The sequence below is a fragment of the Rattus norvegicus genome, chromosome 10, assembly GCF_021556685.1.
Source record: "Rattus norvegicus strain SHRSP/BbbUtx chromosome 10, alternate assembly SHRSP_T2T, whole genome shotgun sequence".
NCBI lineage: Eukaryota > Metazoa > Chordata > Mammalia > Rodentia > Muridae > Rattus > Rattus norvegicus.
Genome location: NC_141543.1, coordinates 109,636,801 through 109,652,692, shown reverse-complemented (window position 1 = coordinate 109,652,692; position 15,892 = coordinate 109,636,801). Strand labels below are relative to the sequence as shown.

The window sequence follows — 15,892 nt, the reverse complement described above, 5'->3', positions numbered from 1 at the left end:
GCCTCTCTCCCGTAACAGCCTTGCACCAGAAAGTCGCTGCAACGTTCCTTCCCACGGCCATTAAGTTTCATTACATCTTCAACCTCAGGGACCTCTCCAACATATTCCAGGTACTGCTGTAACTCTGTGTCGTGCTGCCGTGGCCAACTCCCTGCCCGGTGGGGGCTCTCCTCCTCTGTAGCACTCATGAGGAGTGTAGGGTGTGGGTGGTGACGGAGAGGTGGGGATGGTGACTTGTAAGGATGGCACTGTGGTGGTGATGGTGGTGGTGGTGGTAGTGGCGGCGGTGGTGACAGGCTGAAGATCATAAACGTGACGACAGCCACTATGTTCCCTCCTGTTTAATGGCCACTTACTCTGAGCCAGCCATTGGTTTTGGCAGTGTACACACTCAGTGTCTCCTCCCAACAGCACATAAAAATCAGAGCTCCTGTCCTCCACCTAACACTGTGCTGGTCCCTTCCCACTCCAACCCTCAGCTCAAATGTCCAATCCCTGCAAAGGCCTCCGATGCGCCCCGTGTCACCCCACCCTCCTGCCGCTCAGCCCACAGAGCAGTGCAGCATCTCCGTTCTCTCTTCTACTGGTCATGTCTCCCCACAGAGTGCAAGCTCCACACATACAATCCATACCACGGTGGTCCCAGGGCCCAGACGGTACAGGCAAACATAAGCCCACTAGCCTGGGTCAGCTTAGCCCAGGACCCAACCCTCCCCAGGCTGGGCCCACACTGCTCACTGCTCTGCCTGAGCCTCAGTCACTGACCACATCCCCGTAAACGCACCCAATCACAACTCACCTCCCTGCCCCTTCTCTACAATGCTCCCCATTAGAAAATGAACCCCTAGTCCTGCCCCTGGAGGAAACTCCACGGCCCCTGAGGACACAGACACACCCTCTCAGCTCTGTATGACCTCCCCAGTCGGCGGCTCCTCTGGCCCCAAGCAGAAGTCTCACAGTAGCTTAAATAGTTCCCCCAGAGAAATAGTCACTTCCGTATGCCATACACCAACGCTTGCCTTGCCCTGGCTTGCCCTTTCACGGTGCAGGCAGAGCCCCTGACGCTGCATTGTGTGTCTGGGGCAGGGTATCTTGTTCTCCACGTTAGAGATTCTGAGAACCCCGCTGGACATCGTCCGCCTCTGGCTGCACGAGGCTGAGCGGGTGTACGGGGACAAGATGGTGGATGAGAAAGACCAGGAGACGTTGCGCAGGGTCACCATGGCATCCACCAAGAAATTCTTCGATGTGAGTTAAGCTATCAGGTCCCCCTGCTGCACCCGCAGAGGGAAACCTATGTAATGACTCCAGCATGTAGTGGCGGGAGCAGTGAGAGAGAATTGGCCGTGCAGAGGGCGTGACCTCCTGCCCCACCCCCCGCCGCCTGTAGTGGGGCGCAGCTGCCTCAGTCCTTGTCACCTACTGTCACATCCCCAGTGGGATCCCCTATGCGCCCCACATGCGCACCCTACAGGAGGGGAATGTCCCACGAGACGTGAGGGTTGACGCGGTCACGGTTCGGGTCATTAGAGACATGGCCTGGCCTCCTACAAGGCCTTATGGGACCAGCTTAGTAGGTGTGGTGACCACCGGCCTGTGCTCGGTGGCCCAGAGGCCAAGCATTTTGTCTTGGCCCAGGACCTCGGGGAAGAGCACCTCTTCGCCAAACCCAACATCTTCTGCCACTTTACACAAGGGATCGGGGACCCCAAGTACTTCCCCGTCACGGACGTGGCGCACCTGAACAAGCTTCTCAAAGACGTCCTGGACAGTTACAACGAAGTCAACGCGGTCATGAACCTGGTGAGTGGGCACCCAAAACTGCCCTGGTGTTTCCTTCACACACAATCAGTTCTAAGTGTAGTCCTATAAACAAAACCATTATTTGAAACCAGGCTCTCCAGGGCCACATGTCATTATCACCTGCCAGGGATAGGTTAAGGCCTGGGCTCCCCACCGGGTTGGGCCAGGCAAGTGACTTGCTCTGAGCCTAAGTGACTGGTCATGTGACATTGATGGAGCACCTGGGATCTCCACAGGGGTGACCCCATGACCCTGGCAAGGGCCTGTGCTCTCCAGAGCAGATAGCACCTGTGACCCCTCTGACCTCCCCAGGTGCTGTTCGAGGACGCCGTGGCACACATCTGCAGGATCAACCGTATCCTGGAGTCCCCTCGGGGAAACGCCCTGTTGGTGGGCGTGGGTGGCAGTGGAAAACAGAGCCTGTCCCGCCTAGCCGCCTACATCAGCGCCCTGGACGTCTTCCAGATCACACTCAAGAAAGGCTATGCGATCCCAGACCTCAAGGTGAGGGGGCTCCCAGGGAGGCAGAGCAAAGGCCCACCACGCCCCTTCCTAAAGAGAGACGTCATTGGTGCCCTCCTCAGGTTGCACCTCAGCAGAGGAGGGCAGAGTGGAGACCACACACAAGGAAGTGTATCGTGATAAAATCCCAGCCTTGGTCACTGGGTGTACGCAGTTGTCCCCAGCTCTCCAGGTTAAAAAATTCAGAGCCTAGAGCGCTTACGTAGGAAGCGCAAGGCCCTGGATTTGGTCCCCAGCTCTGAAAAAAAGAACCAAAAAAAAAAAAAAAAAAAAAAAAAAAAAACCTCAGAGCCACTTCTAGGCGTGCGTCCCACCTCATGCCAGATCCCAACGCAGACGGCTCAGTCCCAAACTGACTGAGTCCACGTTAGCGAAGTGGATCTGCCCTGCCCCAGGCATCTGCTGAGCCCTGCCATTGATTTCTCCTTCCCGAAAGCGGGTCTCACAGGGAGCGCGTGCCAGTCAAGCACTATTAAGCCAGAGCAAGTTGTCAAGAGTGCAAGAGAAGAGACCTGAAATTGATTCAGGGCGCACTACACGGTCATATCTGTCTATGCCCGTGCCGGAGCCGCCTCTGTGGGGCCTGGGTGATGCCAGAGCAGCCCAGGGAGCCCCCTAGAGGATGCTCCCTACGGCAGATACAGCAGTCCCTGGCCTAGAGCTTGGACATAGCCCTCACTGCCTGGGATGCAGGGTGCAGATGAGGATCTGAGGGGGAAGGAAACACTGGTGAGGTCTGCAAGGATCAGGAGTGTGGGCCGGGAACCATGACCTCTGGACCATTTCCTGTACTTTCTGGTAGCTTCCGTTTCCCATATAGCACGAGTGGTCAACTCTGCCTTCAAATTCTAGTATGAAGGGACGGGGCCTCCCACATGAAGCAAACTTTCTGTGTGTGTTTGTCTCCAGTGGGATCACCAGTCCAATTCAAGTGCTGTTTGGACACACCCTCCCCCAGACTTCCCCCAAGAGCCCGTGTTTTCTGCCCTCTCCACCAGCTGCCGGCTGGTACTGCTTCCCTTTGGGGACTTTACCGATGAGCTTTGCTTTAGAGTCAATAGTGGACATCCAGTCCTTTAACTCATGGATGTCAGTCACAGTGGCGCCGTAACCGTGGTCTGGAAATCTGTCACTCCACACCCCCGTGGTAGGGCTAGCTTCCCCCGTCTGCACACTCAAAGCTAAGAGAGGAGAAAAGGCTGGGGAGGGGACTCCCAAGCCATAGGAGGGGAGTAGTTAAGCATTGTGGTGTGGAGGTGACCGGGTGCCCGGGTGTTCCTGGTGCCGTACCACCAGTCCTTTAAGGTGACTCCTAGAAGTGGCAGGTACCCACCAGAGGCTAAAGACAGGCGAGGAGAAGATTTAGGAGTTTACTTGGAAGCACTTAGGGCACCACATGAAAATCACTGGCCTCCGTTGTAAGACAGATGTGTGAGCAAAGAGAGGAGCAGGTCTGACATGTTTTAGAAGAAGAGTCGTGGACGAGAGAGGGTTGCAGACAGACACTAGCTAGTGGGGAAGGTATGGCAGGCACACGGGAGACAGGACCCGTAAGTGTGGTCCACGTGTGGTCTAGAAGTACCACAGAGGGTGAGAGCCAGGTGGAGACTGGGGGATGGTGGGGGTAACAGTGGGCCAGAGGAAGGACCAATTCTATGCATGTCCAGCATGTCAGGTGTGCAGGACAAGACACTGGACAGGGCACCAGTCAGCAGAGATGAGGGGACAGGGTCAGGCTTTAGGTCAGTGTAGCTGGCTATGTGGTCACGATGAAGTGGTTCTGGGCAGGCCTGGGGGGGGGGGGGGTTGGGGGAGGGAGATGCCCTGTGGTCTTTCTTGATTGTGGTGGATTCTCCAGGGGCACCTGGGAGACAGAATCCTCAAAAGGATACAGGTGTGGAGGTTTCTCCCACGAGGGAGCTGCCTGGCAGTGTCTCCCCATCCCCACTGGCCGTAGCATTCAGTTGGCAGGGCCCTTGCCTTCTCCAGTGACCCAGATTCAAAGACCCCTCACTTGCCGGAAACTCATCTCAGCTGGCTGACCCACGGTCTGCGGGAGGTGTGGGGGTGTGCGGGGGTGGGGGGGCGGCAGCCCTGCTATCGACTGCTGCTTCCGGAGTGTCGCCTGGAAATGGTGACTGTTCTTGCTGCTTTTGGGGGGTGGTGAATGCTGGATTCAGGCACTTGTCACTGAACCACAGGGCTGGGTGCTCTGAAAGATAAGACCAGTGTCCCAGATCCCACCACCCCCAGCTGGCTGTCACAGCAGGCCCTTTTACCCTGAGGCTGGTCCCCAGGCCATGGCTATGGAGAGCGCTCTGCCCCTGTGGCAGCCTCAGATTATCCAAATTCGGAGCTTTTCCTCTCATTTTCAAAAAACAATTAGCTTGCCCAAAAATACAGAACGTGGGACTTGCTTTTGACCACTGCTTGAAGTTTCTCTAAACCGGTAGACTTCAGTGACTCAGGCCCCTATGCACTGGAGGAGCTCGCCACACCTGTGAGACCTTCCCGAGAATTACAGAGCCTGGGTCTTGCTAAAAAGAAACTAGGCCTGGTGTGGTGCATGAACCGTGATCCTGCTGTAACCCTGGTGCTTAGAAGGCGAGATGCTACTGCAGGCTTTCCCATCCGTGTATAAGTTCCCCGAAGTCACCACCTGAGACTTCTTTTATACAAATAGATGCTTAGGCCAATAACCTAGGCTCTGCTCCCCAAGTAGCTCATATCTCAATAATCCAGTTTATTCTATGAATGCCACGTGGCTGGATTACCTTCTCAGGTCCATGAGTCTATCTCTGCCAGCATTTGAGGTCAATCTCCCTCACCTGAGTATTTCCCAGAATTCCTCTCCCTCCTCCCTCCTCCATCTTCCTCCTCCATCTTCCCTCTTCCTCCCCCCTCCTCCCTGTCCCCTCCTCCCTCCTATTTCCTGCCTTAGGCCATTGGCTGTAGGCTTTTTTCTTTTTTTTGGACAGGTGAATGTTTTTACACAGTGCACAGAGATAAAATTCTCTCTACAGCAAGAGACAGAAGTCCAGAGGGTTCCAGGTTGTAGTGAGACCCAATGAAAAAACAAAAACAAAACTGCATACAGCTCAGAGTACAAACCCGGGGCCTCTGGTTCCATCCTAAGCACAACAAGGCAGAGAGAGGAAAATGCTCAGTTGGGTTGGCCTTCGACGGATGCTCTTGGTTGACGATCAACGCAGGAGGGCCCAGCTCACTGGGGGGCGGTGCCTCCCTACAATGGGGGCTCTTGGTGCTGAGCCTGGCTGGCATGGCAGTACACACCTTTTGTTCCAGCACTTGGCAGGCAGATCTCTGTGAGATCAAGGCCGATCTGGTCTACAGGGTCCCAGGGCTATGTAGTGAGACCCTATCTTGAAAGAGAGAAAGAGAAGAGAGGAGAGGCTGAGCAAACCACAAGGAGTGATCCAGCGAGCGGCATCCACCCAAGGATTTGCTTCAGTTCCTGCCCTAAGTTCCTGTTGGCCTAGCCTTTTCTCTCTCTCTCTTTCTTTCTTTTTTTCATTCTTTCTTTCTCTCTTTCTTTTTAGAGCTATTAGCTAGAGTAAAACCTTTCTTACCTTTTTAAAAACAAGTTCTTCTCATGCAGATCATGGCTGGCCTCGAACTCACAGAGATCTGCCTGCCTCTGCCTCCCAAGTGCTGAGATTAAAGGCGTTGAGCCAAGTTGCTCTTGTCCGTGGTGTTTTACTACGGCCATAGAAACCTTAGACCTAGAAGTTGGTGCCAGGCCATGGGGTATCACTGTGACAGACCTGTGTGTCTTGGTGAGGATCGTGGTGGCATTTGGACTTTGGGCTGGAGAGGCCACGGAGTGTGCAGAGATCAGTGGGCTGGCTGGTCTGTGGCATCTCTGGAAGGTAAGCATGCTGAGATGGCGAGGCCTGGCTTGTAACGTTTCAGCGGGAAGTCTGAGAGTCCCTTAAAGACTTTACCAGAGCTGTTTGTGTGTGATAATTTGAGCTAACAGCTAACAGCCTGTCACCTGGCAGCAAAGAATCAGATTAACGATTAACGAGAGACCAGCCCCTCTGAAGTAAAACCTTTGTGGGGACGATCAGTACTGGTCTGCAGAGGCTGGAGAACTGGCTGTAACTAAGCCAGCATCACTGAGGTGAAATTTTCTGGGGGTGATTCCTGAGCAACACAAGCTGTGGTTCAACGTGGGCCGGCCACAGCTGCATCTCACGCTGGCGGCCAAACTTGGTTAACGTATAAGAGGCACCCAGGTGATGCTGGTTTTGACGGCATGAAGGGGCCCATGGAGAGCAGCTGAGGCTTGGCACCATGTGGCAGGGCTAGTGTCCCCAAAGAGAGCTGGGAAAGGCCACTGGCGAAGGTGCAGTTACTTCTTTAAACCCTCCCAGGAGTGTAGAAGGAGAATGCCATGATTGGGCCACTCTGGGGACTGGTCACTCTTCCCAGGGTTCGGTCCTGGAACGTGAGTGGGGATTTGTTTCATTTGGGGTCTCTTTCAGAGTTTCCGTGTTAGGAGACTTCCCTTGACCCCTCTGTGTGTGTGTGTGTGTCTTCGTGTGTGTCTGTGTGTCTGTGTGTCTATCTCCAGAAGCCTCATGGTCTTAAAAAGTTAGCCAGACTTGGCACACACCTGCAACCCCAGCACTTGGGAGGTGAAGGTGGGAAAAAAAATCATGAATTTAAGTTCAGCCTCAGCTATACAAGCTTTCCCAGCTCAGGGCCAGCCTGGGCTGCATGATACATTACATCAAACCCAGCACAGCGGGAGAGATGGCCCAGTTCTCCTACATTCGTTAGTTCCTGGAGCCCACCGTGGTAGAAAGAGAGGAGCGGTTCCCACAAGCTGAGCTCTAACTTCCACATATGTACTGCGGCAAGCACGCGCGCGTGCGCGCACACACACACACTTCAAACAGTCAGACACTAGAGCACTAGAGGACAGACACACACACACACACACACACACACACACACTTAAAAACGCAATGATATAACAACAAAAAAAGCCTTGAAGTTGAAACTCCCCCTCCCCTTTCTCAGCCCTGGCACCTACCCTGCCTGCCCTTCCCCCTTCCTTCTCTGTGTATGTGACAGCTTTAGGGACCTCAAGCAAATGGTCGGTCTCTCTCTCTCTCTCTCTCTCTCTCTCTCTCTCTCTCTCTCTCTGATTGTGTGTGTGTGTGTGTGTCTGTCCTCTAGTGCTCTAGTGTCTGACTGTTTGAAGTGTGATGTCCTCAGGTTTGTGCCCATACCACAAGCCTGCCTTCTTCCTTTCTGAGGATTGATGACCTTACGCCCAGGACAGACCCATCTGTTCTTAACCAGGCAACTGGGCTGATGGCTGCCGGGAGTGTGGCCGTGTTCCCCCTCCAAGAGGCTTCCGTGTTCGGGCCTCTTCCGTAGACTTGGGTGCCCCGCATGTGTCCTGGCTAAGTGAGTATGAGGATGTCCCCAGAGGAGGGTATGGACTCCACTGTCTTTGTTGGATCCAGATGGACCTGGCTGCCCAGTACATCAAGTCCGCGGTGAAGAACGTGCCCTCAGTATTCCTGATGACAGACTCCCAGGTGGCTGAGGAGCAGTTCCTGGTGCTGATCAACGACTTGCTAGCCTCGGGGGAAATCCCAGGCTTGTTTGGGGACGACGACCTTGAAAATATCATCTCCTCCATGCGGCCACAGGTGAAGTCTCTCGGTATGACCGACACCCGAGAGGCATGCTGGAAATTCTTCATTGAGAAAGTGCGGAAGCAGCTCAAGGTAGCCCTGGAGCTCAGCTCTCTTCCTCCAGTAGCCTGGGTCTCTCTCCCTAGAGTTGGGACCATTTGGTTCCCAGATCATCCGGGGGGCTGGAGAGACGGCTCAGCGGTTAAGAGCACTGACTGCTCTTCCAGAGGTCCTGAGTTCAATTCCCAGCAACCACATGGTGGCTCACAACCATCTGTAATGGGAACTGATGCTCTCTCTTCTGGTGTTTCTCAAGATAGCTGCAGTGTACTCATATAAATAGAATAAATAAATCATATATATATATTTAAAAAAGAAGAGAGGGAGGGCATTGGCAATGAAGGGAGGGTCGGGGGCAGCCAAGGAGCCTGGAGTTCTTTCCATAGAGCTGTCAGAGGCATCTCCAGGCTGGAAGAAGCCTTATATATAGGTACACATATTAAGTGTAAACAGAGAGAGAGGGAGAGAGAGAGAGAGAGAGAGAGAGAGAGCAGTTAAATGCACTTGCTCTTCTTCCAGAAGACTTGAGTTACATTTCTATCCTGCATATCAGGTGACTCGCAACCATAACTCAGCTCCAGGGCACCCAAACCAAACCTTTCTTCTGCCACTGTCACTCATTCCCTCTGTCTCTCTTCCTGTCTCTCTGTCCGTCTCTGCCTGTCTCTCTGTCTCCATCTCTCTCTGTGTATGTGTGTCTCAGAATCTCTCATAGATAATAATTTTTATAAATTACAGAGCACACCTTCAGGGGCAGCCAGATGGCTAGGGTGGGTAAAAAAAAAAAAAAAAAAAACTTGTCACATGGGCCCGATGACCTGAGTTTCAACTCTTAGAACCCACGTGAAGTGGAAGGAAAGGACCTGCTCTGCAAAGTTGTCCTTTGACATCACACACACACACACACACACACACACACACACACACACACGCACACACACGTCGTATACACACATCCATAAGCCAGCCCCTCTGCCACGCTGAGATTCTGCGGTCACGTGTTCCCTGCTGATGCAATAAGGCAGCGTCCCCTGTCCCCTCTGTGTCCCTCTCCCTGGCTCACAAGGGTCCTGTCGACAGAAGTTGTTTGTGGGACTTGAGCTCCTGATGGCTACTGCCTGCTCCCCACTGCCTGTAAGGCCTTGGCAGCCAAGTCTACCATACCATCTCTAGAGAGAGGGGGCAGCCAAGCTATTCTGCTGATCCACACGGCCGCCCCTTCCATGCAGCCAGACCCCGTGCCCTGAAAGAAAGGGCCAGAGTGAGCGAGGGGAGGCTGGGTCTATGAGAAGCAATGTCACCATCCATCAGGAGAGCCCCGGGCATTTCTCCATAGCAGGGAGGCCCAGGAAGCTGGTGCCCTGTCTGGAGATTGGCCTTCTGGGCCTGAGGGAGACAGTCAATGTCCAGCTGAAATCACAGCCACCACCCCGCTTCCAGTCGTCAAGCCTCATCTGCCTGGTGCGAGACCCATTCCCCACCCTGTCCTCACCCAGCCAGACATGGAGCTATCCTGCATTTCACAGCACTAGTTAGAACTGTGCATCTGAACGCTGGTACCAAGCCGTGCCTCCTGCCACTCTGCAGAGGTGACCCTGAGGGACTTAGCTGTGCCTTGCACCCCTCTGCAGAGGTGCCCCCTATAACACTGAGGCCTGGAGAGCACTGTGCTTCCTAAGAAGCCGTCTGCCAAAAACAACAGACCTCACCTCACCTCAGCATCCCCCACATGCATTTGCTTCCTCCCACCTCCAGGTGATCCTGTGTTTCTCCCCCGTGGGCTCTGTCCTGCGTGTGCGAGCCCGGAAGTTCCCTGCCGTGGTCAACTGCACAGCCATCGACTGGTTCCATGAGTGGCCAGAAGACGCTCTGGTGTCTGTCAGCGCACGCTTCCTGCAGGAGACACAGGGCATCCAGGTGAGGCAGCGCGAGCCCAGATTGGGGCTTCAGCCCCTAACACAGGTGTCCTTCTAAGCAGGAATGGCCAAGGGTGCTAGCCAGGGCTGTAGCATGGGTGAGCATGGTTGCAAATTAACCAAGATTGAAACAGAGGTGCTTGGACCACTAGGGGGAGGGAGGGAGGGGGCAGAAGCCCCAAGGGCTTATCCCCAGGGAGGACGGCAGATGTCAGAGTCACCAAGCCCAGGGTTCCAGCAGAGGAAATGCCTGCTGATGCCTGCCGATGCAGCATGTTCTCTAGTGAGATGGAGAAGGGTGGTGAGGGATTGTGGGGGGTGTTAGTTCAGGGCCCAGCCTCAGCTAGGCAAAAAGTCTGAGGCCAGCCTGGGCTACATGAGGTAGTGTCTCAAATAAGAACAACAAAAAAATCCCCGAAACCTCAGCTCTGCACTTTCTGGGTGTACAAGCATGCGGATGCATGGGAATGTGTGCACACGTGGGTCAGGTGATAGGGCTCTGCTGGGTCCCAGGCACCAGAATAAACCCTGACACTCCGCCCAGCTCCAGGGGTGTTGCTCTCCTGCATCGCTTCTTAGTTCTTTCTCTTTAAAAAAAAAAAATTATTTGCTTTGTGTGTGTGTGCGTGGGGGGGGGGGGTTGGGGGTGGCACATACATGCCACGCTGCAGGTTATGAAGATCAGAGGAAACTTGAGGGTGGGCCCCAAGGGATTGAATTCAGGTTTTCAGGCTTGGTAGCAATTAACTTTACCCACTGAGACATTTTTAAAAGCCTCTGTGTGTGTGTGTGTGTGTGTGTGTGTGTGTGTGTGTGTGTGTGTTCGTGCGAGCACGCGCACACACACATGCGCATGCATGCATACATGTATAAACCAGAGGACTACCTGGGTACCATCTTCAGGAACACAATCTACTTCGTTTGAGAAAAGGTCTCTCCCTGCCCTGGAAGGTGCTGACTATATAGAGACTGGCTGGACAGCCAGCCCCAGGGAGGTCTCCAGCTCCCCAGGCCTGGGACTACAAGCATACACCACCACACCGGACATTTTTTCACATGTGTTCTGGGATCTAACTCAGCCCCTCACATGTGCAACGCACTTTATCCACTGAGCCATCTCCTCAGCCCCTCTCCCGCATGCACCTCTTGACACTTGAGGCAGGACAGGCCTTGGTTCAGCTCGCATCCAGGGATTGAGTGAGTCTGCTGGGGCCCACAGTGGTCCCTCTTCTCCTGGGCCCTCCACAATGTGTTGCGCTGACCCAGAGATGGCCAGCCCGGCCCACGCCATCTCTCCTGCCTTGCAGCCTGAAGTGAAGACCTCCATCAGCCTCTTCATGTCCTACGTGCACACCACAGTCAATGAGATGTCCAAGACGTACCTGGCGACGGAGAGGCGCTACAACTACACCACGCCCAAGACCTTCCTGGAGCAGATCAAACTCTACCAGAACCTGCTGGCCAAGAAGAGGATGGAGCTGGTCGCCAAGATTGAGCGGCTAGAGAATGGCCTCATGAAGCTGCAGAGTACGGCCTCTCAGGTAGGAGCCCCGGGGCCTGGGTGGCTGCTGTAGAACCTTCTCACAGGAGCAGGGCTTCCACGGGGGCACAGTCACACACAGGGCGCAGTCGTACACAGGGCTGGACATCTCTCGCAGCGGAATGAGCCTGACTCCAGCATCTGGGAGACTGAGATGTTCTGTCAAAGCCACAGGTGGGCACACTTTGATGACATCACCACCAAAATGGGCACCCCCCGTGAGTGCATCGAGCCTATGTCCAGGGAAATGTGCTTCTCAAGGCCAAGGCACCCAGGAAGATGCAGCTGTTGCTGTATGCCGTTCATACTGGGTGCAGCCTACTTACAGGCTCCCTTTCATGAGATGTCCAGCCCTGTGTAGGACTGCGCCCTGTGTGTACTGCTACTTACAAACCTCCCTTCCACGTCACATTGATTGTCAAGGTCTCTGCATGGCTTTAAACACGCTCTCAGTAGAGTCCAGTTACCGCACCGCCACAGCCCCACTGCCCATGACTCCCAGCTGCCTCTTCCCTACCTAGGTTGGGCCAAGATGGGCCTCTCACCAGCTCCTAGGAGTTTTTGAACCCCATTCCCAGCTTCTCTCCCACTCTTCAACCACCCTGCAGGACTTTAACCACCCTGCCCCATTCCCACCCCAAGACCTTCAACATCTCTCAACTTACAACTTTTATTAAGGGGTCACACTGTGTGATCCTGCCTAGCCTGGAGCTCACCATATAGACCAGGCTAGCCTGGAGCTCTCCATGTAGACCAGGCTAGCCTGGAACTCACCATATAGACCAAGATAGCTTTGAACTTGGGGCAGTCTCCCTGCTTCTGCCAACCCACCCACCCCCAAGTGCTCAGATCACACCCTGGTGTACCCTTGCCACCCAAATTCAGTTGACATCTTTTAATCTGGTCACCTTGACTCCTAGCACGCCAGGGATATGTCTCAGCTATGCAGTTTCATGTAAATGCTCATTCCAAGATGTCCTCTGATGTATTGAAATAGACTCCAGAAAGAACCCCTAGGAGTTTGGAGCCACCAAGGCTGTTCTCCTGAGTCCGAGGTTGCCACCAACCCACGGGCAAAGCGGCCCATGCTAGCATCCTCGGCTTCTGCAGCCTCCCGGCTCCCCCCTCCCTAGGTGGATGACCTAAAGGCAAAGCTGGCGGTTCAGGAGGCCGAGCTGAAGCAGAAGAACGAAAACGCAGACAAACTGATCCAGGTGGTGGGCGTGGAGACTGAGAAGGTTAGCAAGGAGAAGGCCATTGCCGACGAGGAGGAGATCAAGGTGGAGGTCATCAATAAGGTAGGTCTCGTGCGCCTCCCTCTGAGGGCTCAGGTGCTACCCTCAGGCAGGACTCAGGCTGGGACATCTGTACCAGGACAAACTGCCCAACCCGGAGCACCCCAGGAAAGAAGGCCATCCCCTACTGCAGGCTGGATTCTAAAAAGAGGATTCGTAGAGAATGCCCAAGACAGCCAAGGTCCTCACAGAGGAAAGCCCTCCACTGCAGTATCTCCACTGCAGCCCAGCCTGACCCCAACACCTCACTCGATTGGCCATTAGCATTGCTGTGTTGTTCTGGTTTTGGGGGAGCTGAAGATTGAGCCTAGTACTTCACACACGCTAGCCAGGAAGCGCTGAACCATGAAGTCACATCCCCAACCCTCTTCTGACTTAGAGTTCTGATGCAGAATCTCACCAGGCTGCCCACGCTGGCCTCAAACTTGCAACCCTCCGTGCCTCAGCCTCTCAAGTAGTGGGGAGTACAGATCTGTGTCACCAGGCCTGGCTTCCCTTTGCATGTTAATGGGGTGCTTGGTTCTGTGAGTGCGTGAGGGTCAAGGGGACACCCCCTAATCACCAGCCCTATGCTGTGACTTCCGCCCCTTCCTCCACCACAAGGGCAAATCTCCACACAGAGACAGTTGGCTCAGGGTAACGTCCTTGGGCCCATATCCCAACGGGGGATCAATTAAGTCCCCACAGTTAACTGCCCCTCTGTCTGGAGATGGCAGCTGGCACCCATTCAGTAAGCAAGCCTTCACACTCTGGGCACACTCTCTAGTCTCTTCTCTGAGTCAGCTAGATAGGACCTGAATAGTTCCCACCTAGAGCTGAGCAGGGAGGAGATCCAGGCTTAGGTGGCCAGGAGCTGGGTCCCCAGTCCCCTTTTAACCTGCAGAACCGAAAGCCTGTGAGGCAGATAGAGAAACTGAGTCTCAGGGTGGGCCATACATTTTCCAGGGTCTTTAGCAGGTGACATAGGATCACAGGCCAAACAAAGACCTTGTGACCATCTCCTGATGACATCAAAGCAATGGTTAACGTCCCCGCACATCCCCTACCCAGCCCACATCCCCCACCCAGCCCTCCATCCACGCAGGGTGCTTCCGGAAGAAGCTAGAGATTACCCCACCACCTCTGCTGATCTTTGCTTTCTGTGTTCCCTCCCCTTAGCTATGCCCCATCCTCAGGGAGAAAAGACTGTCCCCTGTCCTCCCCTAGAGCCCAACAACACACTTGGGGCCCAGTGACTGCTCTCCTGTCACCCAGATGCTGCTCCTGTGCAAAGACACCCAGTCACTCTGACCTGACCTCTGAACTTTGCAAGAAGGCTAAGGGTCCTTTCCAACCAAGCAAACAAAGGAATGCCCGCCCCAATGAGTGAGTGAGCAAGCGAGCGAGTGACCGACTGACTGACTGACTGACTGACTGACTGACTGACTGACTGATTGACTGGGTGGGTGAGTAAGTGACTGACTGACTGACTGACTGACTGACTGACTGACTGACTGACTGACTGAGTGGGTGGGTGAGTAAGTGACTGACTGACTGACTGGATGGGTGAGTGAGCGAGTGAGTGCTCCTGTTCATGAATGAATTAGCATTTGCATGTATGAGTGAATGAATACTCACGTGAATGGCAGGTGACTTGTTCTGAAATCTGGTTTTGAAAGGATCATACCATGTGATCTCAAAGTGAAAGGGGAGAGAGAAAGGCTGGACTTTCCTTTCAGCCCCTGGAGCTAGAGCTGATAGAGGGACCCAATCCCAACCGAGCACCCCAAGTCCCTTAGCACATGCTTAGTCTCATCTGAGGGCAAGAGGCAAGGGCCAAGTAGACAAGGCAAAGGAGGCTGGTCTTCATGAGTGAGCACACCACAGACACTAGTGATCGGGGTATCCAACGAAGACAACATGGTGTCCAGTGGGAGGAACTCAGAAGCAGTGGGGCTTGGCTGTAGCTACAAGGAGAATTCACCTCATTCACCCCATCCTCCTACCTGCCCTTCTCAGATGGGTGGGTGGGTAGATGAATGGATAGGTGGGTGAGTGGATAGATGGATGATGGGTAGATGAATGGGTGGGTGGATGAATGGATGGATGGGTAGGTGGGTGGATGGGTGAGTGGATGGATGGATGAGTAGGTGGGTAGATGGATAGATGGATGGGTGGATGATGGGTGGTAAAAGGGTGGATGGGTGAGTGTATGAATAGGTGGGTAGGTGGGTGGGTGGATGAATGGGTAAGTGGGTGGATGGATGGATGGATGAGTAGGTGGGTAGATGGATAGATGGGTGGGTGGGTAAGAGGGTGGATGGGTGGGTGGATGTGTAGGTAGATGGATAGGTGGGTAGGAGGGTGGGTGAATGGATGGATGGATGGATAGATGGGTGGATATGTCATGGATGTTTGGACAGGCCTACACTGAACTTTCTTGTTTGTCTCCCTTCTAGAACGTTACTGAGAAACAGAAAGCCTGTGAAACAGACCTGGCCAAGGCAGAACCAGCCCTCTTGGCCGCACAAGAGGCCCTGGATACCCTGAACAAGGTGACACACAGGAAGTGGAGAGAAAAGGGGCTGGGATGGCCACGTGGCATTCGGGGGTGACAGTTCTGTGCTCGTCCCCGTAGAACAACCTGACAGAGCTGAAGTCCTTCGGATCCCCACCAGATGCCGTGGTCAACGTCACAGCCGCTGTCATGATCCTGACGGCGCCTGGGGGCAAGATCCCCAAGGACAAGAGCTGGAAGGCTGCCAAGATCATGATGGGCAAGGTGGACACATTCCTCGACTCGCTGAAGAGGTTCGACAAGGAGCACATCCCGGAAGCCTGCCTAAAGGCCTTCAAGTAAGCAGCAGGGCGGGGCTCGCCGGCTCTTCTCCCTCCTACAGCTGCTCGGTGGGATGAGCAAGGCAAAAGGGTGGCCTCTGTCCCAGGAGCCCTGCCACCTCGGCCTCCCCCACTGGAGGGGAGCTGGGACAGGCAGACCTGCAGCTGCCCATTTAAACCACAGCTTCTCCCATACACAGCTGAACAGGGGACACCCTAGAGCCACAGGAACAGGGAGAGGTCAGCCTTGCCCAAAGAGCAGCT

The 15,892-nt window shown here is 54.4% G+C and overlaps 1 protein-coding gene across 2 annotated transcripts in view; it reads left to right on the top strand.

The window, feature by feature from the left end:
• Positions 1-15,892, top strand: part of Dnah17 (dynein, axonemal, heavy chain 17) — a 114,560-nt gene that overhangs the window by 66,947 nt on the left and 31,721 nt on the right. For both annotated transcript variants that reach the window (NM_001447228.1, XM_087570969.1), the window contains 10 exon segments: positions 19-110; positions 1,087-1,248; positions 1,639-1,803; positions 2,116-2,307; positions 7,827-8,093; positions 9,816-9,977; positions 11,284-11,517; positions 12,650-12,814; positions 15,250-15,345; positions 15,429-15,646. In NM_001447228.1, coding sequence (NP_001434157.1) covers positions 19-110; positions 1,087-1,248; positions 1,639-1,803; positions 2,116-2,307; positions 7,827-8,093; positions 9,816-9,977; positions 11,284-11,517; positions 12,650-12,814; positions 15,250-15,345; positions 15,429-15,646 — 1,753 coding nt within the window.